General features: G+C 40.8%; 1 protein-coding gene across 4 annotated transcripts in view; it reads right to left on the bottom strand.

Moving 5' to 3' along the window:
* Positions 1 to 26969, bottom strand: part of PEX5L (peroxisomal biogenesis factor 5 like) — a 195956-nt gene that overhangs the window by 65797 nt on the left and 103190 nt on the right. For all 4 annotated transcript variants that reach the window (XM_065942461.1, XM_065942458.1, XM_065942459.1 and 1 more), the window contains one exon: positions 23416 to 23511. In XM_065942461.1, the coding sequence (XP_065798533.1) occupies positions 23416 to 23511 (96 nt within the window). The remainder of the gene's footprint in view (positions 1 to 23415; positions 23512 to 26969) is intronic.

Below are 26969 nucleotides of genomic sequence, written 5' to 3'. Positions count from 1 at the left end.
AGATGACAAAGTCCCCATTCTCATGGAGTTTCTAGTCTAGAAGAAAGATATGGTAACAAAAAATACATAGATAAATGAATAATGTAAGATCAGATGGTTATTAGTACCTTGAGAAGTAATTATACAGGACAATTATGAATGACTTCTTTTAGAAGACTTCTTATAGTGATCGAGGAAGATCTCTTAAAGGGAGTGACATGTGAGCCGAGACCTAAACAAACCCAGGTAAGAGCATTCCAGGCAGAGAATAAGAAGTTGGGGATGAGCTTGGAGGGATGAAGGGAGAGAAAAGCCAGTGTGGCTAGACTGTCCTAGGGGATGGGGAGGAGGGACAAGACAGGAGTCAGATCACATCCTATGGACTATAAATAAGAACTCTGGATCTCGTTTTATTTGTGATGGGAAATGATGGCAGACTTCAACTGCCATTATTGGCAGGGAAGTAATAGGATCTGATGTATCCTTTGAGTAGAGAACTGAGTGTTCTCCAGGAGAGTAGGTAAGTCCTATGCCTCTGGAGAACAGTAAGTTCTCACTATGCTCTGGTCAAGATGGAGGAGTGGAAGGACATGCACCCACCTCCTCCTGTAAGAACACCAAAATCTCAACTGGCTGCTGAACAACCATCTACAGGAGATTGTTTGATCCGATCAAAGTAAGGTACCTCATGTCCAAGGGTGAAGAGGAAGCCCCAACTAGATGGCAGGAGGGGCACAATCACATTTAGAATCAAACCTCCTACCTTCCAGAGACGCTCAGAGGGAGCAAACAAAACCATGTGTGTACCAGGACCCAGGGAAAGGAGCGGTGACCTCCACAGGACACTGAGCCACCTGCCTTTAGTGTCTGAGCATCTCCTGTGGAGGCACACGTCAGCAGTGATCTGCTGCGGGGTCAGGGGCACTGACTACAACTGTCCTGGGACCACTGAATGCTGGCAAAAGTCCTTCTGAAAGAGGTCACCATTACCACCATTACCCCTACCATAGTTTGGCCTGAGACCTAACTGGGTCTTGCTCTGGGAGGTGAAGCCATTCTCAGTAAATCTTTAACACAATTTTCTGCTGATGGGTCAGGCTATGTTACCTCCCTGTAGTTTGGCCTGAGTCCTGAGGGAGGCAACATAGCCTGACCCATCAGCAGAAAATTGTGTTAAAGATTTACTGAGAATGGCCTCACCTCCGAGAGCAAGACCCAGTTCTCCCCACAGCTAGTCCCTCTCATCAGGAAGCCTCCACAAGCCTCTTATCCTTACCCATCAGAGGGCAGAGAGAATGAAAGCCATAATCACAGAAAAGTAACCAAACTCATCACATGGATCACAGCTCTGTGTATCTTAGTGAAACTATGAGCCATGCCGTGTAGGGCCACCCAAGATGGATGGGTCATGGTGGAGAGTTCTGACAGTATGTGGTGTCCTGGAGAAGGGAATGGCAAACCAGTTCAGCATTCTTGCCTTGAGAACCCCATGAACAGTACAAAAAGGCAAAAAGATAGGACATTGAAAGAAGAAATCCCCAGGCTGGTAGGTGCCCAATATGCTACTGGAGGAGAGTGGAGAAATAGCTCCAGAACGAATAAAGAAGCTGAGCCAAAGCGAAACAATACCCAGTTGTGGATGTCTGGTGGTGGAAGTAAAATCTGATGCTGTAAAGAACAACACTGCATAGGAACCTGAAATGTTAGGTCCATGAATCAAGGCAAACTGGAAGTGGTGAAACAGGAGATGGCAAGAGTGAACACTGACATTTTCAGAATCAGTGAACAAAAATGGACCAGAATAGGTGAATATAAATCAGATGACAATTATAACTACTACTGTGGGCAAGAATCTCTTAAAAGAAATGGAGTAGCCCTCATAGGCAACAAATGAGTCTGAAATGCAATACTTGAGTGCAGTCTCAAAAATGACAGAATGATCTCTGTTTGTTTCCAAGGCATATCATTCAATAGCAGAGTAATCCAAGTCTATGGCCCAACCACTAATGCTGAAGAAGCTGAAGTTGAACGGTTCTATGAAGACCTACAAGATTTAGAACTAACATAAAAAAAAAAATCTCCTTTTCATTACAGGGGACTGGAATGCAAAAGTAGGAAGTCAAGAGATACCTGGAACAATAGGCAAATTTGGCCTTGGTATACAAAATGAAGCAGGGCAAAGGCTAATAGAGTTTTGCCAAGAGAACGTACTGGTCATAGCAAATATCCTCTTCCAACAACACATGAGACAACTCTACACATGGACCTCACCAGATGGTCAATACTGAAATCAGACTGATTATATTCTTTGCAGCCAAAGATAGAGAAGCTCCATACAGTCAGCAAAAACAAGACCTGGAGCTGACTGTGGCTCAGAACATGAACGCCTTATTGCCAAATTCAGACTTAAAGTCAAGAAAGTAGGGAAAACCACTAGGTCATTCAGTTATGACCTAATCAAATCCTGTATGATTATGCAGTGGAAGTGACAAATAGATTCAAGGGGTCAGATATGATAGAGTGCCTGAAGAACTATGGATGGAGGTTCATAACATTGTAAAGGAGTTGGTGAAAAAAAACATCTCCAAGAAAAAGAAATGCAAAAAGGCAAAGTGGTTGTCTGAGGAGGGCTTATAAATAGCTGAGAAAAGAACAGAAGCAAAAAACAAAGGAGAAAAGGAAAGATATACCCATCTGAATGCAGAATTCCAAAGAACAGCAAGGAGAGATAAGAAAGCCTTCCTAAGTGAACAATGCAAAGAAATAGAGGAAAATAACAGAGTGGGAAAGATTAGAGATCTCTTCAAGAAAATTAGACATAGCAAGGGAACATTTCATGCAAAGATGGGCACAACAAAGGACAGAAATGGTATGGACCTAACAGAAGCAGAGGATATTAAGAAGAGCTGGCAAAAATACACAGAAGAACTATACAAAAAATGGTCTTCATGACCCAGATAACCATGATGATGTGATCACTCACCTAGAGTCAGACATCTTGGAGTGCAAAGTCAAGTGGGCCTTAGGAAGCACCACTATGAACAAAGCTGGTGGAAGTGATGGAATTCCAGCTGAGCTATTTCAAATCCTAAAAGATGATGCTGTTAAAGTGTTCCACTAAATATGCCAGCAAATTTGGAAAACTCAGCAGTGGTCACAGGACAAGAAAATGTCAGTTTTCATTCCAATCCCAAAGAAAGGCAGTGCCAAAGAATGTTCAAGCGAAAGTGAAAGTTGCTCAGTCATGTCAGACTTGGACTATACCATCCATGGAATTCTCCAGTTCAGAATACTAGAGTGGGTAGGTGTTCCCTTCTCCAAAGAATGTTCAAACTACCACACAATTGCACTCATTCACACTGTAGCAAAGTAATGCTCAAAATTCTCCAAGTGAGGCTTCAACAATACATGAACTAAGAACTTCCAGATATTCAAGCTGGATTCAGAAAAGACAGAGGGACTAGACATCAAACTGCCAACATCTGTTGGATCATAGAAAAGGCAAAAAACCATCTATTTTTGCTTCACTGACCACACTAAAGCCTTTGACTGTGTGGATCACAACCAACTATGGAAAATTTTAAAAGAGATGGTAGACACTTAACCTATCTCCTTAGAAACCTGTATTCAGGTCAAGAAGCAACAGTTAGAACCAGACATGGAACAACAGACTGGTTCCAGATTGGGAAAGGAGTATGTCAAGGCTGTATATTGTTACCTGTTTATTTAACTTATATGCAGAATACATCATGAAAAATGCCAGGATGGATGAATCATAAGATGGAATCAAGATTTTCAGGGAAAATATCAATAACCTCAGATATGCAGATGACACCACCCTTGTGGCAGAAAGCAAAGAAGAACTGAAGAGCCTCCTGATGAAGGTGAAAGAGGAGAGTGAAAAAGCTGGCTTAAAACTCAACATTCAGAAAACTAAGATCATGGCACCCGGTCCCATCACTTCATCATAAATAGATGGGGAAACAACAGAAACAGTGACAGATTTTATATTCTTAGGCTCCAAAATCACTGCAGATGGTAACTGCTGCCATGAAATTAAAAGATACTTGCTCCTTGGAAGAAAAGCTATGACAAACCTAGATAGCATATTGAAAAGCAGAGATGTACTTTGCTGACAAGGTCCATATAGTCAAAGTTATGGTTTTTCCACTAGTTATTATGGATGTGACAGTTGGACCATAAAGAAAGTTGAGTGCCAAAGAACTGATGCTTTTGAGCTGTGGTGTTAGAGTAGACTCTTGAGAGTCCTTGGATTGCAAGGAGATCACATCAGTCAATCCTAAAGGAAATCAAACCTGAATATTCATTAGAAGGACTGATGCTGAAGCTCCAATACTTTGGCCACCTGATGTGACAAGTTGACTCATAAGGACTCTGATGCTGGGAAAGCTAGAAGGCTGGAAGAGAAGGGGACTACAGAGGACGAGATGATTGAGTGGCATGAGTTTGAGCAAGCTCCAGGAAGTGGTGAAGGACAGGAAGCCTCACGTGCTGCAATCCATGCCGTCACAAAAGAGTTGGACATGACTGAGTGACTGAACAACATTAAGGGGAATAAGACTGGAAGCTGGGAGAAAAGGTAGGAGGCTGTGGCTGTAGTTTGGGCCAAGGCTGCTGCTTGTGTGGAGGAAGCTGTAGATGGGGGAGATAACTGATGTGGTTGGATTCCTTTAGCTGGGTCATTATTCCAACAGGTCTTCCTACTGGATTGGCTGTGAGGCTGTAGGAAAGGAAGGGCATCTTTCAGGATTTTGGTTTGAGCAGACTGCAGTGTTATTACTTTAGTGGAGTAGGCACTGGTTTGGAATGGGAGATTACGAGTTTGTTTTTTGACATGTCATGCATATAACGGATACTAGAACCCAAATGGCAGTATCAGTAGACAATTGGATATATGATTTGGGATTTTGGGGGAGAGGTTAAAGTTGAAAAATGAGATTGAAGAGTTATCAGGATATAAGTGGTATTTACATCCACGGAACTGAAAGAGGTGGCTAAAGAGAAAATGTAGATGGAGAAGAGAAAGAGTGAGGGCTGTGTCCTGGGTCTCCATAATACAGACATGAGTGGAGGAGCCAGCAAAGGAGACTGGGGAGGAATGGCCTGGGAGGCGGGAGAAAACCACTATCTAGTGCAAAGCACTGCTCAGCACATAAAACTCATTCCACACAAATCTGCTGAAGGAAAGCGCGAATGATCAGGTTTCTGTCTCCTCATCTCATCTCCTACTGCTCCTTCAGGCCCACCCTGCATCCTAACCACACCCAGCGATGCGGGCAAGTGCTCAGTGCAAAGACACTCATCTAGGCCTCTGTGCATTTGCATGTTTTCATCCCCCTGTTTTGAATGCCTCTTCCTTCTATTTCCTTTTAAAACTGATGCCTGTTCATCATACTGATGAGTATGATGCCTGTTCTTAGGAAACCTTCTCTGTCTCTGTATTAGGATTCTTAATTATCTTCTACCAGATTCTGAGCAAGCTGAACACAAGGATGGTGGTGGGGGTTTAGTTGCTAACTTGGGTCCAACTCTTAAGACCCAGTGGACTGTAGCCCATCAGGCTCCTCTGTCCATGGGATTTCTGAGGCAGAAATAATGGAATGGGTTGCCATTTTCTTTTCCAGGGGATCTTCCCAACCTAGGAATCAAGCCCTGGTCTCCTTATTGCAGGTGGATTCTTTACCTCTGAGCCATCAGGGAAGCCCCCGAAGGCACGGATAGTTAGTCCTCATTTCGGTATCTCTAGTGCCTAATGCAGAGTCTGATAATAATAGTCACTTAGCAAGTGTAATTTTTTTTAAAACAAATAAATGAAGTTATCATTCAATTTGTGAGGATCAATTCAGCTTCCTACATGATCTTCATGTTTTCCCTTCCTTATGTATTACTCCCAGAGTCTATGAGCAGGCTCCTGGTTAGCTTACCAAACCCACAGAACAAGGTGGCTCAGCATGTTTAGAGCTCTCTATCTGTGCTTATTTTACTGAAACAGAATATTCCTTTTGTTCTGTGCATATCTCATCCATTTTTCAAACAAGAGAAACCTCCTTTGACAAGGCTTTAGAAATACCATTTCACCACAGGAACAAGTTAGATACTAACAGGGTAGAAGAGAGCAAAAGAATACAGTATGATTCAAGTCATATCATGAAGTTTCCTTACGCAGCCGGCATCATCCAGTGAATTCATGTAAAATGCTCCTGTTGTTTTGAAACTATTTTAAAAATCCTATGCAAGATCGTGAAGAAGCCCAATGAACTGGAATAACTTTACTGGACCACAGGACTGCTCAATCAATCTCATGTTTAACAACGAGGCAGCATTACACATGTACTATTAATTCCCCAAAGCAGCTACATTCTCGCCTGCTGCTGCTAAAACACAGATGTGACACAGCTGTGATGTGGAACCAAGCTGTTCTATGCAGTTCACATTTCTTCAGGACCCTGCACCCAGAAATCTGTGACCAGGACAAGCAACTGTTTCTATTTTCATTTGCAAACCAACGGTGTGTAACAAGACGTAAGAAAGGCTCACACAGAACAGTCATAAATATACAGAGAACAAAGTTAGCCTTGGAACTAGTATTCTGAGCTAAAATAGGAACCTATTTCAGAAAAATTTTAAAAGAGGGCTCTTGTTCATGTCATTAATCCTTTCTGAATCTTGGTACAATTTACAGAGCATCAGACTATATTTTCTTTTTGGTATGGGAAAGAATTATTTTGTAAACAGCACAGTATTTTCAGTCATTTTAGTTGAACCTGGAGTATTTGTCCAGAACACATCTTGTGACATAGCCCTTGTAATTCGTTTTGCTGAGATCTGTTAACTTCATAAGTTTACTAGCAGAAGAAGTAAAAACACTGAAGAGTGACAGAGGAAGTCTGGGAAGAAGGCTCAGAGAAACAAAATATGAGGAATATTCAACCAATAATTAAAAATATATCAACAAAGTATAAAGTATAAATTATATAATTCAGTGGCCAATTAAGATGATAAACAAGGACAGAGAAATGGGGAAAAGATAAAAAAATATAAATTCAGTAGGTAAACAGGAAGATGACTGCGTGCGTGTGAGCTCAGTCGCTTCAGTCGTGTCTGACTCTCAGCGACCCCATGGACTGTAGCCCACCAGGCTCCTCTGTCCATGGGATTCTCCAGGCAAGAACACTGGAGTGGGCTGTCATGCCTTCCTCCAGGGGGTCTTCCGGACCTAGGAACTGAAGCCGAGTCTCCTGCACTGGCAGGTGGGTTCTTTACCGCTGAGCTACCAGGGAAGCCCCGGAAAGATGACTGCTTATTTACTAAAAATATACTTCAATCCTAGTGATATTTCCTATCTGGAATTATTATTCCCAGGTTAAAAAAAAATAAAAGTTGAAAATATACTGTCCTTAGGAACTTCACAGGAGCACAGACCTAGGAATGATTTTGGCAGAAGCTGGAAAGTATTCTCTGGTGACAGAGCAGGAGGTAACCCTGCATTTCTCCCTCTCTATGAGAACCTTGACAAGGGACTTGTTAGGTAAGGATCTGGTCATTACAGAACTAAGTTATGGGTGAAAAATAACTGAAGCCAATGATGTAAGTTCATGCAAAGAATTCAGCAACAAACTCAATCAGAACTAGATGCTCTCTTCTCCCATACAGGCTGAAACTGCCGCAGGAAGAATTTAGATTAGACAAAAGGAAATATATTCTGATTGAGATGATTGCAAGATATTGAAATGGGTCACCTAGGAAAGTTTTGGAATATTATTTCCTAGCAACTGCTAAAAATAGAACTGATGCTCAGAGATGGCTCTAGGCAAATGTGAGGAATCAGCGACTCAAGACCGTCATAGCAGAGGGCAGTATTAGAAATCATCAAATCCAGAGGATCCCAAATTTGTCTTCTCAGGTTACAGATAAAGAGAGGGAAAACGACTTTTCTAAGGTTACCAGGGTAGCAAGTGGCCCAGAAGAAAGACAGCCCAAGTCTCCTGATCCTGACCTGGCACACAGATTTAAAACACAGAAAGTGTTTTCAAAAAGAAAGAGAAACAAGATGGGAGGGAAGTTCAAAAGGGACGGGATATATGTATAGCTATGGATGATTCATTAAAAAAAGAAAGAAAAAGAAAAACAACTTATTTTACATATATGGAATCAATACATTACTACTATAGATAATTTAAAAGGAACACTGAAACTGCCAATGAAAATTAATAATTCTCAATCTACTATCTGGAGATGTTATTAATCACTGTTGATAATTCTGCATGTTATACTGTTTTCTCAGAGTTTGTATGTACTTTTAAAATTTTGTAAAGGTCAGGATCATCCCTAGGAACCTGGCAGTGGGGTTTCTAGAAATCCAGGAAGCTAAAGGTACTGATGGTGTTGGGTGCTGCTCTGGCATATGGCTGCCATTTTCTCCTCATCCTTGGACACGGAGCATGAGCTCTTATCTTTCTTGTCATCTGCATTCAGCTAGAGAACCAAATGGATTCAGGATGGACTCAAAGCCCTTCTTGAGTAAAGACACAAAGACACAAAGTCCAAGTGTAAAAGTTCGTCCTGTGGGGTTAATGTCACCAACAACCAGACAGAGAAGCTGCCTCTGCTTCCACTCATGCGGGCCTCTTCACTTCCCTTATGCTTGAGATCCTTGCCTTGTAAGTCAAGATCTCACCTAAGTTTATGGTGGTCTGTATTTGTGTGTAAGTATGTATGTCTGTTCTCACCCACCCCAGACAACCAGAATGATGCAAAGCTATTATTCTGAATGGGGTAAATCTTTATCATTGATCCAGATAATCACTGTGATTTGGTGGGTCCATAAAATCAAACTTTCACTAATGAAAGAAAATTCCAATTTCAAAGCCCCTATTTTATTATTGCTAACCAGCCAATTAAAGCTTAACCCTAATTTTATAAGGTGACTTAAATTGGACACTCAAAATTCAATGTCTCTTCAGCACAGGTAGAAAAATCAACATTTTAATATCAAAAACCACCTTATTTTGAAAAGGAAGATCCTCTTTAGAATACCAAATGAGTCATAAGAAATGATTTAGAAAAGGAAGTGAGAAACTTGAAATGTAGCCTTCTCAAGTGTGTTCTTTACATCAATGGCATCAGTAAACACTGCTTCCATCACAGAAAAACATCTGAGTTTAATTAGGGGATTAGTTTTGCTTAGTCTGTGAAAGTGAAATATCTTTTTTAAATTCAGCTTTAAGGGTAGAGTGATCTATCCACTTCCCTTCTGTAGTCATATCAGGTAGTTAATCTTGTATATATCTGTATTTTCACTTCAGAGCTGTGCAGAACACAGAAATAGAATATTCGATGGCTTATCTCTTTTCTATGACTACCCAAGCTGTTTCATAGAGGGAGCAAATGGTGTTAATAACCGTAATATTCTGATTTTTGGATCTGACTTGAGGTTATTTTTAATCTTTGGATGTAAGGTAATTAGGATGGGACATCTCTAAACCTGTCTTTCCTCAGATTTCACCATGTAATTCAGTTTTTCACAGGAAATCAAATTTACCTCTAATTATTTGCATGTGGCTCCATGTATGATATCAATAATGTCTAGCTATGTTTTAATGCCTCTCTGCCTTTCACTTTCTCTCCATGCCTCTTGCCCTCTTGGTCCATTAAATATAGTTGTCTGTGTCAGGGGTTGATGTATTTCAGATACCAAGGACTTTAATATAAATTAAAACCAACTTATTAAATAAAGAAATCTGATTTGAGAAAAGAAAATATATCTCTTAGACAAATTCCAAGTTTGAGTAATTTTTAATATTGTTTACTATTTGAATTCAGAAGTTCCTCCTTTTACCAACAGCTCCAAGGTAATGTACAAAAGTGGGTTCCAGTTCTGCCTGCTAATAATTAGCAGTGTTTGAGGGACTTGCTTGGGCATCTCTGGATTTCAGCCCCTCTTCTACAGTGATGGGGTGGGCCCTAAGAATCCCTGGCATGAAGCACAAAGTCTAAATGGCCCATGACATCTCTCACAGTTCAGTTCCAGAGAAAACTGGAGATCTCTGGGAACTTCATTAAGATCTGTGACAGTTAGTCTTATGTGTCAACTGGACTGGGTCAGAGAGTGCCCAGACGTTTGGTTAAACATTTCTGTGAGCCTATTTCTATGTGAGCTTAGCATCTGAACTGGTAGACTGAGTAAAGCAGTGGCCCTCTCCAATGCAGGTGGCCATCATCTAATCCATTGAGGGCCTGAACAGAATAGAAAAGCAGAGCAATGGAGAATTCTTTCTACTTGTTTGCATGAGCTAGGACATTGGTCTCCTATATTCAAACTGGGACTTATACCATCGGCTCTCCGAGTCCTCATGCCTTTGGATTTGGACTGAAACTACACCACCAGCTTTTCTGGGTCTCCAGCTTTCAGATGGCAGGTGTGGGACTTCTCAGCCTTCATAACTGTGTAAGCCAGTTTCTTACAGTGAATCTCAGTTTCTGTCTGCCTCTGTCTTTTATCTCTACCTCTATCTATATGTCCTACTTGTTTCTCTAGAGAACGCTGACTAAAACAAGATCTAAAAGGAAATCATCTAAAGATCAATCATCTAGGAGAAGGAGGAAGGACTGGAAACTCTCATGGAAAACATCCACTTTCCTAATCCACAGGAATTATTTATGTATGGAACATTCACTATGTACCATCAGCATACAGTATATTATAAGCTTTATCAAATGAATAAAGTAAATTTAAGATGCTGCTTTGCCCATAGATAGCTTACTGATTTCCCCCCCCTCCCCCACTTCAAATAAGCTTTATTTTTCCTGATGGAAGGGACTTGCTGTGGGGAAAACTGGGTCTTGCTCTGGTGTGCAGGGCCATGCTCAGTAAATCTTGAATTTTCTGCTGATAGGTGGGGCTATGCTCCCTCCCTGTAAGTTGCTTGGCCTGAGAGGGCCCAGTCTTGGAGTCTGAAGACTCTACGGTAGGGCTAAAGGTGACCTCCAAAAGGACCTATGCCATGGTATGCCTCCCAGGACTGCTGCTGCCAATGCCCCTATTCCCACAGCAGGGCCGATCAACCCATGCCTCCACGGGGGACCCTCAGACTAAGCCAGACCTGTCTGCGGGTGTCTATTTTGGGTCACTGCTCTTTTCCCCTGAGTCCTGGTGTATATAAGGTTTTGTTTGTGTCCTCCAAGAGTCTTTGTTTCCTCCAGTCCTGTGCAAGTTCTATAATCAAATCCCACTGAACTTCAAAGTCAAAAAAGATGTCCTTTTCATCATAGGGGATTGGAACACAAAAGTAGAAAGTCAAGACAAACCTGCAGTAACAGGCAAGTTTGGCCTTGGAGTAAGGAACGAAACCAGGCAAAGGCTAACAGAATTCTGCCAAGATAATGCACTAGTCCTAGCAAACACCCTCTTCCAACACCACCAGAGAAGACTCTACACATGGACATCATCAGATCGTCAATACTGAAATCAGATTTGATTACTTTTTTTGTAGCCAAAGATGGAGAAGCTGGCTATAGTGAGCAAAAACAAAACCTGGAGCTGACTGTGGCTCAGATCATGAGCTCCTAATTGCAAAATTGAAGAAAGTAGGGAAAACTACCAGGCTATTCAGGTATGACCTAAATAATACCTGACTTATGATCATACAGTGGGAGTGACAGATTCAAGGGGTTAGATCTGACAGAGTGCCTGAAGAACTATGAATGGAGGCTTGTAACATTGTATAGAAGGTGGTGAGCAAAACCATTCCCAAGAAGAAGAAGTGCAAAAAGGCAAAGTGGTTGTCTGAGGAGACCTTACCAATAGCTGAGAAAACAAGAGAAGCAAAGGGCAACAGAGAAAGAGAAAGATATACCCTATTGAAGGCAGAGTTCCAAAGAATAGCAATGAAAGATAAGAAAGCCTTCCTCAGTGATCAGTACAAAGAAACAGAGGAAAACAATAGAATGAGAAAGATTAGACATCTTTTCAAGAAAATCAGAGATACCAAGGGAACATTTCATGCAAAGATGGGCACAATCAAGGACAGAAGTGGTAAGGACCTAACAGAAGCAGAGGAGATTAGAAGAGCTGGCAAGACCACAGAGAAGAAATGTACAAAAATGGTCTTAATGACTCACATAACCATGATGGTGTGGTCACTCCCTAGAGCCAGATATCCTCAAGTGTGAAGTCAAGACGATCTTAGGAAGCATTTGTACAAACAAAGCTAGTGGAGGTGATGGAATTCCAGCTGAGCTATTTCAAAGCCTAAAAGATTATGCTATTAAAGTGCTGCGTTCCATATGCCAGCAAATTTGGAAAACTCATCAGTGGCCACAGAACTGGACAAAGTCAGTTTTCATTCCAATCCCAAAGAAGGGCAATGCCAAAGAATGTTAAAACTACCACACATTGTGCTCATTACACATGCTAGCAACATAACGCTCAAAATCTTTCAAGCTAGGCTTCAACACTACATGAATTGAGAATTTCCAGATGTACAAGGTGAATTTAGAAAAGGCAGAGGAAGCAGAGATCAAACTGCCAACATCTGCTGGATCATAGGAAAACCAAGGAATTCCAGAAAAACATCTATTTCTGCTTCATTGATTATGCTAAAGCCTTTTACTGTGTGGATCACAACAAACTGGAAAAATTTTAAAGATATGAGAATACCAGAGCACCTTACCTGCCTCCTGAGAAACCTGTATGCAGGAAAGAAGCAACAGTTAGAACTAGACATGAAACAACACACTAGTTCAAAATTGGGAAAGAACTCAAGGCTGTATACTGTCGCCCTGCTTATTTAACTTCTACGCAGAGTACATAAAGCAAAAAAAAAAAAAAAAAAATGCCATGCTGGATGAATCACAAGCTGGAATCAAGATTGCCAGGAGAAATATGAAGCATGGCTAAGGCTAATAGAGTTCTGCCAAGAGAATGCACGGTCATAGCAAATACCCTGTTCCAACACCACCAGAGAAGACTCTACATATGGACATCACCAGATGGTCAACACTGAAATCAGATTATATTCTTTGCAGCCAAAGATGGAGAAGCTCTATACAGTCAGCAAAAACAAGACCAGGAGCTGACTGTGGTTCAGATCATGAACTCCTTATTGCCAAATTCAGACTGAAATTGAAGAAAGTGGAGAAAACCACTAGACCATTCAGGTATGACCTAAATCAAATCCCTTATGACTATACAGTGGAAGTGAGAAATAGATTTAAGGGACTAGACCTGATAGAGTGCCTGATGAACTGTGGACGGAGGTTCGTGACATAGTACAGGAATGAACCCCTGACTTCACTATTTCACAAAATAAGATCTTCAACCTGCATATCTCATTTGTTCCTTTTAAATAAATCATAATTAATAAAATTCAACCTACAGGGAGTTGTATAGAATAGTGATAATTGGTTTATATGGCACAGGCATTGCTAATCAAGAGATGGGATTTTTGAAGACATAGAAAACACATTTATGGTAATCAAAGGGGAAAGGGGGTGGGAGGGATAAATTAGGAGTTTGGGATTAGCAGACACAGACTGCTATCTGTAAAATAAAGGTCCTACTGTACAGCACAAGGAACTACAGTCAATATTCTATAATAAACCATAATGAAAAGAAATTATACATATATGTGTGTATATAACCAAATCACTTTGTTGTACACCAGGAACTAACAGAACATTGTAAATGAAAGATGAAAGTGAAAGTGTTAGTTGCTCAGTTGTGTCTGACTCTTTGCAATAACATGAGTTGTAGCCAGCCAGGCTCCTCTGTCCACGGGAATGTCCAGGCAAGAATACTGTAGTGGGTTGCTATTTCCTTCTCCAGAGGAACTTCCTGACCCAAGGATTGAACCCGGGACTCTGCATTGTAGGCAGATTCTTTACTGCGTCATCTATACTTCAATAAAGAAGATAAGGTTTTGTAGGTTCCAGATAAATAGAATTACATTATTGCTCCTACAGAAATAAAATTCCTAGAAAATTATTTAATAGTTGGTCTTAAAAGTAAAAAGATATCCAACAAAAGAGAGAAAGAGATATTGAGAGGGAGGTTTTCAAATATTCCTACAAGTATCAGAGCTGGAGGGTACCTGTAACAGAGACTGCTAGCTGTCAGTCAAAATATACTTTCCTTTCTTCTGTAGTTGTCCAATGAATTCACAACATATCTAATCTTTATGTGACCTATCTACAGTTTGACATGGGAAGCATGTTAGTATTCCTAATATCACTAGACATTTTCACATGGTCTTAAATATTTTTCTCTGGTATGCTAAGCTTTAGGCTATCTGTATCTTAAGCAGTTAACCTCAAGATTTCTCCAATATTGCCCAAAGAATGTTTCCACGTATTTTCAGAAGATTTTCTCTTTTTTGGATATTGAATCTAAGTCAGAATGATTTAAGTAGTGTTTAATCCATTAATCTCTTCCACCTACTTCAAAGAGATGACACTGTCATAGAAAGCAAGAGAAAATATGAGGGGGTGGGACAGACAGATAATCTTCTTGGTAGGAGGGTGCTCAAGTCAGCAGTTTCTTTCATAATACTATATTAACAAAAGGAGTTCAATAATGGCCTCCAATTCCCTTCAAGCATTTAAGATTCCTAAGGTGCCTATCAAGCTTTACATTGTTTTAAGCATGATATTTCCAAGTCAAAATTAACAGAGATAAAGAGTCAGTCACACCTCCAGACAAAGGAATTACTAGTTAACATTAAAGTCTTTCACTATCCATGTCCTTAAACAGTAGTTACTAATATGCCTGTGTTTTTCATATACATTAGTGCTGCTGAGGGAAAATTAGCCTCAAGTCTGATGAGGAGTTATTTTTAGAGGTATGTTCTTAGTTGAGCGTCAGACTTTTTATCTGAGGGTCCAGGATTCAAGTCCCTGTTCGGGTGTTTACTTTGGGCTTCCCAGGTGGTACGAGTTGTAAAGAACCCACCTACCAATGCAGAAGATGTTGAGAGACATGGGTTCAATCCCTGAGTCGGGAAGATCCCTGGAGGATGGCATGGCAACCCACTCCAGTATTTTTGTCTGGAGAATCCCATGGACAGAGAAGCCTGGAGGGCTACAGTCCACGGGGCCACAAAGAGTTGGACACGACTGAAGTAACTGAGCACGCATGCACTGAAGAGAAGTTATATTGAGCATTGTATCCTTTGAGACAGGACACAGAAATGGGAAGTAGGAGACAGCTTTCAATGAGGCTCCTCAGGGTACAAAGTTCATCTTGTTAGTAGGTTAGTGATATTTCTTAAACACGCATTAAAGAAGAGATACTTCAATGAAATAAATGCATTAGAGTTGCTAATCTGTTCATTTATTTAGCCAGCAAAAGTTTGTGGGGCCTTGTTCTGTATCAGAATCTCTGAAAGGTTCTAAGAATACAGAGATGAAATGTGGTCCCACCTATAAGAGGTCAACACCTAGTGTGGAGCTGGACGTGTAAAACCATAATAACTATACCATGGGGTAATCATATTTGATCATCTCCCAAGCTGCAAATACCTCCAATTCTTCCAGAGCTTTAAGGGTAGAAGTATCTTACTCAATTTTCAATTCCTTGTGCCTAGCCCAGTGCTTGGCCCATAGAAAGAGTTTAAAACATGTCCTGATGACATGACAAAGGTGTCTACTCTCACCACTATTATTCAACATAGTTTTGGAAGTCCTAGCTATAGTAGTCAGAGAAGAAGCAGAAGTAAAAGGAATCCAGATCAGAAAAGAAGAAGTAAAGCTCTCACTGCTTGCAGATGACATGGTACTATACATTGAAAACCCTAAAGATACTATCAGAAAATTATTAGTGCTAATCAATGAATTTAACAAAGTTGCAGGATAGAAAATTAGTACACAGAAATCACTTGCATTTCTATATGCTAAAAATAAAAAATCAGGAAGAGAAATTAAGTAATCAGTCCCCTTCACAACTGCAACAAAAATAATAAAATATCTAGGAATAAACCTACCTATGGAGACAAAAGAACTGTATACAGAAAATTATAAGACACTGATGATAGAAAGCGGAGATGACATAAACAGATGGAGAGATATTCCATGTTCTTGGGTAGAAGAACCAATATTGTGAAAATGACTAAACTACCAAATGCAATCCATAGATTCAATGTGACCCCTATCAAATTACCAATGGCATTTTTCACAGAACTAGAACAAAAAATTTCACAATTCATATGGAAACACAAAAGACCCTGAATAGCCAGGAAGTCTTGAGAAAGAAGAATGGAGCTGGAGGAATCAACCTTCCTGACTTCAGATTATACTACAAAGCTACAGGCATCAAGACAGTATGGCACTGGCACAAAAACAGAAATATAGACCAATGGAACAAGATAGAAAGCCCAGAAATAAACCCATGCACCCATGGGTACCTTGTTTTTGACAAAGGAGGTAAGAATATACAATGGGTTAAAGACAACCTCTTCAATAAGTGGTGCTGGGAAAACTGGACAACTACATTAAAAGAATGAAATTAGAACACTTCCTAACACCATACACAAAGACAAACTCAAAATGAACTAAAGACCTAAAAGCAAGACCAGAAACTATAAAACTCTTAGAGGAAAACATAGGCAGAACACTCGATGACATAAAACAAAGCAAGATCCTAGAATAATGGAAATAAAAACAAAAGTAAACAAGTGGGACCTGATTAAACTTAAAAGCTTTTGCATAGCAAGGAAACTATAAGAAAGGTGAAAAGACAACCCTCAGAATGGGAGAAAATAATAGCAAATGAAACAACTGACAAAGGATTAATTTCCAAAATATACATACAGCTCATACAACTCAATACCAGAAAAACGAACAACTCAATCAAAAAGTGGTGAAAAGACCTAAACAGACATTTCTCCAAAGAAGACATACAGATGGCTAACAAACACATGAAAAGATGCTCAGTATCACTCATTATTAGAGAAATGAAAATCAAAACAATGAGATATCACCTCACACTGGTCAGAATGGCCATTATCAAAAAGCCTACAAACAATAAATGCTGGAGACGGTGTGGAGAAAAGGGAATTCTCTTGCACTGTTGGTGGGAAAGTAAACTGAGATAGCCACTATGGAAGATGGTATGGAGAGTCCTTAAAAAAACTAGGAATAAAACCACCATATGACCCAGCAATCCCACTCCTAGGCATATACCCTGAAGAAACCAAAATTGAAAAAGACACATGCATCCCAGTGTTCACTGCAGCACTATCCGCAACAGCTAGAACACGGAAGCAACTAGATGTCCATGGACAGATGAGTAGATAAAGTAACTGTGGTACATATACACAATGGAATATTACCCAGTCATAAAAAGAATGCATTTGAGTCAGTTCTAACGAGGTGGATGAACCGAGAGTCTATTACACAGAATGAAGTAAGTCAGAAAGAGAAAGATAAATATTGTATACTGATGCATACAAACAGAATCTAGAAAGATGGTACTGGAGAATTTATTTGCAGGGCAGCAGTGGAGAAAAAGACATAAAGAACAGACTTATGGACAAGGGGAGAGGGGAGGAAAGGGTGAGATGTATGAAGAGTGTAACATGGAAATTTACATTACCATATGTAAAACAGATAGCCAATGGAATTTGTTATATGTCTCAGGAAACTCAAACAGGGACTCTGCATCAACCTAGGGGGTGGGGTGGGGAGGGAGATGGGGGGGAGGCTCAAGAGGGAGGGGACACATGTATACCTATGGCCGATTCATGCTGAGGTTTGACAGAAAACAACAAAATTCTGCAAAGCAATAATCCTTCAATTAAAAAATAAATTAAAAAAAAAACAAAACTTGTCCTGATGAATTTGTTGCTACATCCGGTTTACTCTGAAGGCTGAGGCACCTAGAGAGACTAACGAGGTAAACACAGCTCCAGAGGCTGGCTGGCTGGTTTCCTCTCTGCTGACAGTGGTAAGAGGCATTTCTGACGTGTGGTTGCAGGTGTGCTGACTGCCCACGTGACCTCCTCTCTGCAGAGGCTGCACAGTGCTCTCTAGGGATCTCCTTCCGGGGAGGCAGCTTCAGGCCTCACTGAGCCCCTGGAACTCCTTCCCTGCTACTCACTTCTGCACCTCCTATACATCTTTCTTAGGGACTTGAAGCTAACAGCGTGTTTAGGCTGTTGGCTAGGAAGAAAATCCAAGAGGAAGCATGGAGGAAAGTCCTTCAGGGAACAGGCATTTTTTTAGACAGCCCAAATTAGGAATATTTGGTTCTTTGACCTAAAATTACAATACTTTGAGCCAAGATGAATTTGTAGTGATTTTTCAACAAAATGTAGGATATGAAGGCACAAAACTCCACGTAAGGCCTCACTGAATCTAACCATTCAACCTGAGCCTGAGCAATGTCAGTCTTCACACACAAACAGGTTCCCCAGTCATTTAAGATATGTATAAATGTGTACGTGGTGATAACTGTCTTTAGTAGAAGAACTGGAATTTTAAGGCACTTTAGGTCAACATTAGTTGAATTGCATGCTGTTAGGTATTACATAGTCTATGCATAGCCTAGATCATACCATGTAGAATATAAAACAGGTCCAAAGTTACATCATGGCAAGAGTGGTTGCTGTTACCTGTATTGTAATGGCATTGTAACACAATGACTGTGTCTCTCTGACTGACACTGAGACCAAGACAGCCGCAGAGGACACTTTAGGGCAGTCCCTGGGAGAGATCTGTACCCCAGAGATAGAGCTGATTGTTTACATCAGCTATGAAAGCGCAAATACTCAATTACATTAGAAGGTGATATGGCACATTTAAAGTGTTTTTCATGTCATGTGATTAACAATTAGCCATCCATCCATTTATTAACAAGTATTTATTAAATACTTACTAGGTACCCCAGAAGAGGAAATGGCAACCCACTCCAGTATTCCTGCCTGAAAAATTACATGGACAGGGGAACCTGGGAGGCTACAGTTCAAGGGGATGCAGAGAGTCAGCTATGACTGAGCAACTGATCATGGACGCAGGTAACAGACACTGCTTTAGCTCTTGAGGTACAGTGTTACATAAGAGACAAGATCCCTTTCCTCATTGAGGTTACATTTTAAAGTGGACAGAGGACAGACAGAAAGGTAAATAAAAACAAATAAGGGAAGACAAAGTGATAAATCTAAGAGTGAAAAACAAAATCTGAGGTGCTATGCAGCAACTGGTGGTCAGCTTCAGGTTTTCTGAGGCATTGACACTTGAGCTAGAATCTGAAGGACAAAAGGGAACCTGCCACACCAGGATTTGGGAGAAGAATGTTCCCTGCGGAGGAAAGGGAGTGGAGATGGCAGGCAACGGGGCTGTTGTGCAAGATGAACAGAGAGCACCGTGGTGCCCCTGGAGCTGGTGAAGGGCTGAGATGCAGAAGAAGCTGGAAAGGAGATCAGGTGCCAGGCCTGAGGCAGGATGATGACCAAAAAAAAGGAGGGTTTAAGAACGGAATAAAATGAGGAACAGAAGGAATACTGGAACCAGATAATATAGAAATGGAGATTGGAAGCACTGAACTTGCCCCAGGCATGGTTTTCATTTGGGTTTCGCTGTTTAGAGGAGTCTCTAATAAAGCCGATCTGCGGTGCCATTCTTTATCAGTCTTGAAATGAAGAATGTGGCACTTTTCGTTCTCTTTAAGAATCTGAGATTCTACTATAGTGCCCGTTGGAATTTACCACTTTTTTCTTGATTACCAACATAGTACACATTTATGACAGAACATTTGGAAAATACAGATAAGCTAATGGAAGAAATTAAATCACTCCCAAGTACAGCCACCCAAGGATAACTACTGTGAACATTTGGGCACAGACTTTCTTGATGATTATACAGTGCAGTGATTCAGAATACAGGCTTTGGAGTCTGGGAGGAAATCATGACTTTATAACTTGCTAAATGAGAGTTGTTCATTTTTAGTCTATCTTAATTGCTTATAAAATGCCATGCAAATGTCTGCAATATCTTTAAGCTTCAGTTTTCTCATCTGCAGGATGAGAACAGTAATATTACCTTCCTCATAGGCCTGCTGGGGCTTCCCTCATAGCTCAGTTGGTAAAGAATCTGCCTGCAATGCAGGAGACCTGGGTTCATTTCCTGGGTTGTTGGGAAGATCCCCTGGAGAAGAGAATGGCAACCCACTCCAGTATTCTTCCTGGAGAACCCATGGGCAGAGAAGCCTGGTGGGCTACAGTCCACTGGGTTGCAGAGAGTTGGACATGACTTAGCGACTAAACCACCACCAAGCCTGCTGGGAGGATTAAATGAGAATCCATGCAAAGCTCCTGAGGCAGTGCCTGGCACAGAGTATGTATTGCAAACACTCAGTTGGGTCCGACTCTTTGTGACCCCATGGACTATACAGTACATGAAATTCTCCAGGCCAGAATACTGGATTGGGTAACCATTCCCTTCTCCAGCAGATCTTCCCAACCCAGGGACCGAACCCAGGTCTCCCACATTGCAGGCGGATTCTTTACCAGCTGAGCCACAAGGGAAGTCATTCCAAACACATTAGGTATTAAGCTATTAGAATTTTATGAACCTGGGATCATACTGTAAAGTTATCAGTATATAAATTAGTATTCCTATTATCACTAGACATTTTTTACATGCTCTTAAATATTTTTCTATGTTGTAGTTTTTAATGGTTTTATAGCATTTTACTGTAGAGATAATAATTTAGTTAATTTTGCTGTGGTATACTTGGGTTATTCCCAATGTTCACCACTTAAAAAAAATTCTACAGATAAAACATTGCAAACTTTTATGACTATTTCTCTAAGATAAATTCTAAGAAGTGGCTGGGTCAAGTGGCATGTATATTTCCAAGTCTCTGTGACACATTTTATTATGTCTTCTGCTAAGGATTTAGATTAAACCCTCGATAAGAATAATATTGGGAAGTAGGTAGTTCACATATGTGTGCAGTTTCGTAGGTCTGATTTACCATCAGCTTGGAGAAATACAACCCCCACCCCCATGCCTCATGCCTTTTTCCCCCACACCTGTTCACACCTTCTGGTCATCACCATCCTCTCTCATTCCTTAAGGAAGCTTCTCAGTTCCAGGCTTCCAGCTGAGCAAATATGCTTACAGTTTTCTGATTTGCTAGGAATTCTGCACTTAGTCACTTCACCTGAAGCTACAAACGGATAGCACTTTTAGTACATTAGAAATCCAAGCCCCTCATCTTATAATGCAGAAACTAAAGTGGAAGGGAGCAAATGCCTTGTTTAAGTCAGTCATCTGGTCCACGCCACTGCTGGATAGCAACTCAAAGCTAGCTCATTCCTTTAGTACCTAGTTCAGCAGCCAACATGTATAGACAGCCATTAATGTTTGCTGATAACTACTTGAAGTAACAACTCTGGTCCCTCAACTCCCAGGACATACCAGGAGAAACCAGAAGAAAACCAGGCTTCCTGGGTAAGATGGGCATCAGGTAGAGAAGGGATTCACCTAAGTTTGCCTTGTTCCAGAGACAGCAAAGCCAGGGGTAAGAAAACAGGTAACTGCTGGTAGACCAATTTCAGCCTAATTCAGGGAAGACCTTTTTAATAGTCAGGATTGTCCAAAACTGAAGTAGATTTTCTTGAAAAGAAGTGAGCTGTTCCTAACTGGAAATGTTCAAATAGAAACAAGGTATGTTTGATTAAATAATTTGCCAAGTATGTTTAAGAAGAAAAACTGCTTTGTGTGACTGGTTGGAATAGATGACTTCTAAGGTCTCCACCAGAACGAAGATTAAGTGATTTTATGAAGAGATAGATGGACAATTTTTTTTCTTGTTGATATGTCACTTTGTGCTTATGTCTTGTTTAGTGTGGACCCATTGTCTCTCCTCCTCACAAACAGGAATAGATAAATTCTAAAGCCTTTTCTTCCCCAAGATTCTATGGTTCTAAATAATCTTTTTAGTGCTAATTCCGTGTATTATACACAGTAGGAGTTCAAAAGAAACTTAAATTCTCTTTTAAGTCAGAAAATTCTACATTTAAGATAAATTGAGCTAGAGCCTCCATGCAGTTGAACAATTGGAACTCAGCTGGTCTCAATCAAATCTATCAGTTGATCACATTCAAGAGCACTAAATATGCATTAACTTTTTTTTTTAATAAAAAGGTTAAAACTAAAAAGAAATTTGAGTGGACTGTATTGTGATGAGATTAAAGTGTTCTCTTACTAGACTTCTGATTGATGATATGAAATTTGGCTGGAATTATTTGGATCATTGGGTTGCAAAGAGTCGGATATGACTGAGCGACTGATTTCCTAGAATATAGAGAACTTTTTAATATTAAATTGCTAGTATGATTTAATTGCACTTCCAGTATGAAATTACTGAAAGACTGCCCATTGAATAATATTTTTGTCCAAATTCTAGTGGTAAGACTGACACATAAATGAACCATATTACAGGAATACTTTCAATTTGCAAGATTTCCCATCAGTAATAGAAATGGAGGTCCTGACAAGTTCATACTTGGCTTGGGTGAAAAGCTCCACTCTCAAATAGTCATCTCGAAAAGCTTTGGTGAGAATCATAGATGGGACCTGTGATGCGTTCTTTGCAAATCTAACCAGGAAGGAAATGGATAAAAAACAGCTAAGGATGCCTTTTTTGGCTTCCCTTTCCCTTTCTTTCTTTCTTTCCCCACCCCCTCTCTTATTAGAAGGTTAAACAAGGAAAAGTAATGTTCAAATTAAGTATTTAATTTATTAACACTGTTGTTTTGAACACTCTTAACAGTAAAAAAAGAAAAAAAAAAAGACAAAAATTATGGCTCAAGTCAAGATGGGCTATCATTGATTAGAATTTCTCAGCTCTGCCTTTTTTCCCCACCCAATGAGGAAAATGTATATTTCAGGGATAGCAAGATCTTCTACGTTTCAGACATTGTGCTAGATGTCAGATAGAGAAAAAAAAATCAGGCATGAAGCTTGACTTCACAGAAGCATAGCAAATGCATAGCACAGGTTCATCACGGGAGCCTGATGAGACTCAGGAGTTCTTCCTGACCCAAAACTCCAGACAGTCACTGCTAATCTACCACAGAATTATAAGAGTTGACAACTATTGGTCACCCCATGTAGGAAGTCAAAAGTTCTCTGGTAACCAGGTCTCATTCTAACAGTTATAGTCATGGTTTGTTCATATCTATAAAGACCCATTTCAACCTAGAGGGTGGGAGGGAGCACAAAAAGGAGGGAATAGATGGATATTTAAGATTCACGGTGCGGATTCACGTTGTCGAACGGCAGAAACCAACAGAACACTGTAAAACAATTATCCTCCAATTAAAAAAAAAAGACCCACTTCTTATGTCTTTTTGTTTGACTTTTTGAATTCCACTCTCAGAAACATGAAACAGAAAAAATAAACCAAAAAGCTACCTCCACAGCTGCTTTCGCTCTTTCAAATTCTTCTTCTAAGGAATGGTTTCTGGAAAGCAAGGCGCTCCCCCAGCGCTGCTCTTTGGTCAGTCGAGCCTGAAATAACCAAACATAATTTTGGAATCACGTAATATAAAATACAAACATTTTTCCTTTTCTCATAGTACCCTAGACTTTAAGAAGCACCTGTGATTGACGTCACTTTGGAGTACTTCGCAAGTAGAACGCTTCTTATATGGGGATGGTGCCAAAATGTGCGTCCCACGCACACGCAGGCATCTTCTAACAGAGCGTCTCAGCCGAGGTCATATTAAAACATCAACACCCAGGCCCCACCTCCCAAAGATCTTACATCTCATTGGTCTAGGTTCAAGGCGTTGATAGGTTAGGAAGTCTTCCCCACAGTTAGGCTGGAATCTCCGTTATAGAATACACCTGGAAGCTGACGTTTGCGCTTTCAGCTTGTTAGGAGGGTCAGCCTCAAGTGAAGCTGCGAAGGCTGCAGCCATGGAAAGCAGCTGCTAGGCCTTTCTCCTTCCACTTGAGCTGGGCTTCATGCTGAATTCTCTTTCCTTTGCCTTCCCTCTCTTGGCACACATCTGTCTCATGCCTCATTTCCTCAGGTCACTGCTCTCTGCTCAATAGTCACTTGGATAAAATCATGTCTGGTAATGCCAACTGCTTTGTCACAATTAACAGGAAATGTGATACACAACTTAGCTAAATGTAAATATTTTCAGAAGATCCCCCACAAAGAGTTTGCTTAGCTAAATGTAAATATTTTCAGAAGATCCCCCACAAAGAGTTTGCTAGAATTTAAAAACAAATCTATTTTAAATTTCACAAACAATGATTACATTCTTTTGAAAAAATTAATCATGGTAAATCAGAGGCATAATTCTAGACCTTTTCCCCTTGAATTTGCATGTATATTTATGCACCCATGGATAGAATATCACAGTGTTTCAAAAAGCTTTTGGAAACGTAAATGGTGCTATTCTGTGGCTTGTTTTTTTCTATTCAGCAATGTTCCTTGGAGAGTCTCCACATGTTGCACTCCTAGATCTACCTCAGTCTTTCCCCAAGGATTTCCTAGTAAGTATACACTGTATGTTGATTAGAACTCTCTCCATGAGCTTTGAATGTGTCTGATTTTTCTCCATGTGATTGCTTGTTTTCTTTTCTTATCTTCTTCTCTGATCCTCTTGCTCTGCTGTGGGGTCCACAGGGGGAGGACTTTGGTAACTCTTGTACTGCCCCACCCTGAGTCCAGGGTCTGACAAGTGATACATGCCTCAAGGATGCCTGCGGATGGATTGCAGTGGGAGGGCCAGCACTGCTAAGGCAGCTAGGCCTTGGGGAGCAGGGGGATAGAGGCTCAGAGTCAAGTCCACTACCCCCTTTCACTGCAGGGCAGGGGTGGCTCCCTGGCCACGTGGGAGATTGCTGTCCTGCAGGGGTGCTCAACCCCTGCTTCTAGGGGAATTATTTGAACAGACCTGGGCCCCACCCCAGACCAATGAAGTGATCTTTGAAGGTGGGGCCCAGGAATTAAATGTTTGAAAAGCTCTGTGGTGATTTTTAATAGTAGTCACATTTGAAAACCAAAACTGTGGCAAAACTATGCTCTTCAGCCAGCACTCACCATCTATTCTGCTCGGTTGCTTTTCATTCTTTCTCCACCATTAGTGGTCCTCAAGAGGAACCCCCCTCTTTAATGATTACACAGTATTCAATCCCTGTGTTGGGAAGATCCCCTGGAAGAAGAAATGGCAACCCACTCCAGTATGCTTGCCTGGGAAATCTCATGGACAGAAGAGCCTGGCGGGCTACAGACCATGGGGTCGTAAAGAATCGGACATGACTTAGAGACTGAACACCACCAATACCAGGGCTTACTACATGCCAGGCACGGCTTCAAGTCCTTTACCTACTGGAACTCATGTTGTCTTCTCAACAACCTGAGGTAAGTACTAGCATTGACTTCATGACCCTGAAGCACAGAGGGCTGACTTGACTTGCCCCTGGTCTCACGGTTAGTTGAGCGGTAGGACCATTGCTTCTGGGCCATGCTGAAAACCACTGCATGCACTGCCTCTCACAGGAGGCTGTACTCAACTGGCCATTTTAGGAAGATGCAAAATATAGAAAAGCTGTCCCTTGGAGACAGGGACATTCATGCAAGTTTGAGAGAGCTAGCCAAGAAGCTGTCTAGAATACCTTGGGCTGAAAATAATAATAATAAAGTAATTACTAGCAATGTTTCTGAGCATAAACAAGTCTTAGACTGCCTTCTGCCTTAATGGATGTGAAAGGTTAATTTATTGGAACACTAACTTATGTTTTCTCCTCTTTGATGTATTTATTCCCTGCTGTATCCCTGGCCTCTCCTTCTAAGAGTAGGTACTCAACAAATAATCAGTAAATATACTGTCAGGAAATACATGAGTGACCAAATTAAAGGTATTTCTCTTCCCTACTCCCAGAAGGTGGCTGTGTGTTCTCAGTCAAGGTGTCATGGCCCATCTGGAGGCTAAGGAGAGTGTATAGGAGATTGAAAGGGACTTGATTTTTGTGCTGTACCTGGACTGGCAGATGTCTGTGCTAGTAAGCTCTGATTTGGGGGTGGAGTGGGGATGGCTGCAGGATGCCCTAGTGGGGTTCCTGGTAAAGAGCGATGCCTGTGAGTAGCTCAGGGTTGAAGCCTCTGGAGCAGTGCCTGTGGTCAGAAAAGGGAAGGTGATGAAGGCAGGTCAAGGCAGTGATGCTATTGCCTTGGCATCAGTGCCTTGCTCACTGGTGGACGAGGCTCAGTGGCCTCCCAAAGAAGCATCCTCCCTTATTCTCTGGGCCCTGTGGAAGCTACTGTATTTCTCTAATCCAGAAAATTGAGTCAGGGAGGTGAAGACTGACAGAGGCTCCAGAGATTAGGATATGAACGTATCTTTTAGGGGGGCCACCATTCAGCCCACTACCGCCCTCATCTGACACTCTTGGGTGACAATATATTTGCTTAACAAATATAAAGGTGCACATGATTTACAACCTTTTAGAACTGATAACCTATTAGGATCTTACAGCCTGGTAGAGAAGTTAATGCCAAAGATGATATGACTTTATTGTCTTATAGACAGTTAATCAACCTTGTATCTAACTTGGTAAACTTTTTATTTTGACATTTCTTTCCCAGATGGTTATGTAAATCTCTGTTCCTTATTCCTTTGCTTTTAGAACCAATTCTTTCATTTTCCTGCAGGTTTGTTCATGAAATAAATATTTGTTGAGATAAAGTTAAAAAAAATGGACACACATGGTAAGAAATAAACTTTGTGCATTTATATAATAATGAAAGACATTAGGAGAAGAAAGAGGAAGCACTAACATTTTTATCCCCAAGGCACCTCCTTTAATTAGAGGCACTTTTCACCAGTGAAATATGATCTGTCTTTCCTGTGAAGTCTGACCGAACAGGACTCCATTACTGTCACTGGCTTCCCTTCATCAATGTTTCACGACCCAAGTGGATTATGAATCATAGGATGCAAAGGGCACTA

This window comes from Muntiacus reevesi, chromosome 8 (assembly GCF_963930625.1).
Source record: "Muntiacus reevesi chromosome 8, mMunRee1.1, whole genome shotgun sequence".
In the NCBI taxonomy this organism is placed as follows: Eukaryota; Metazoa; Chordata; class Mammalia; order Artiodactyla; family Cervidae; genus Muntiacus; species Muntiacus reevesi.
Note: the sequence above shows the minus strand (reverse complement) of the source record. Positions and strands in the feature narration are given on the sequence as shown.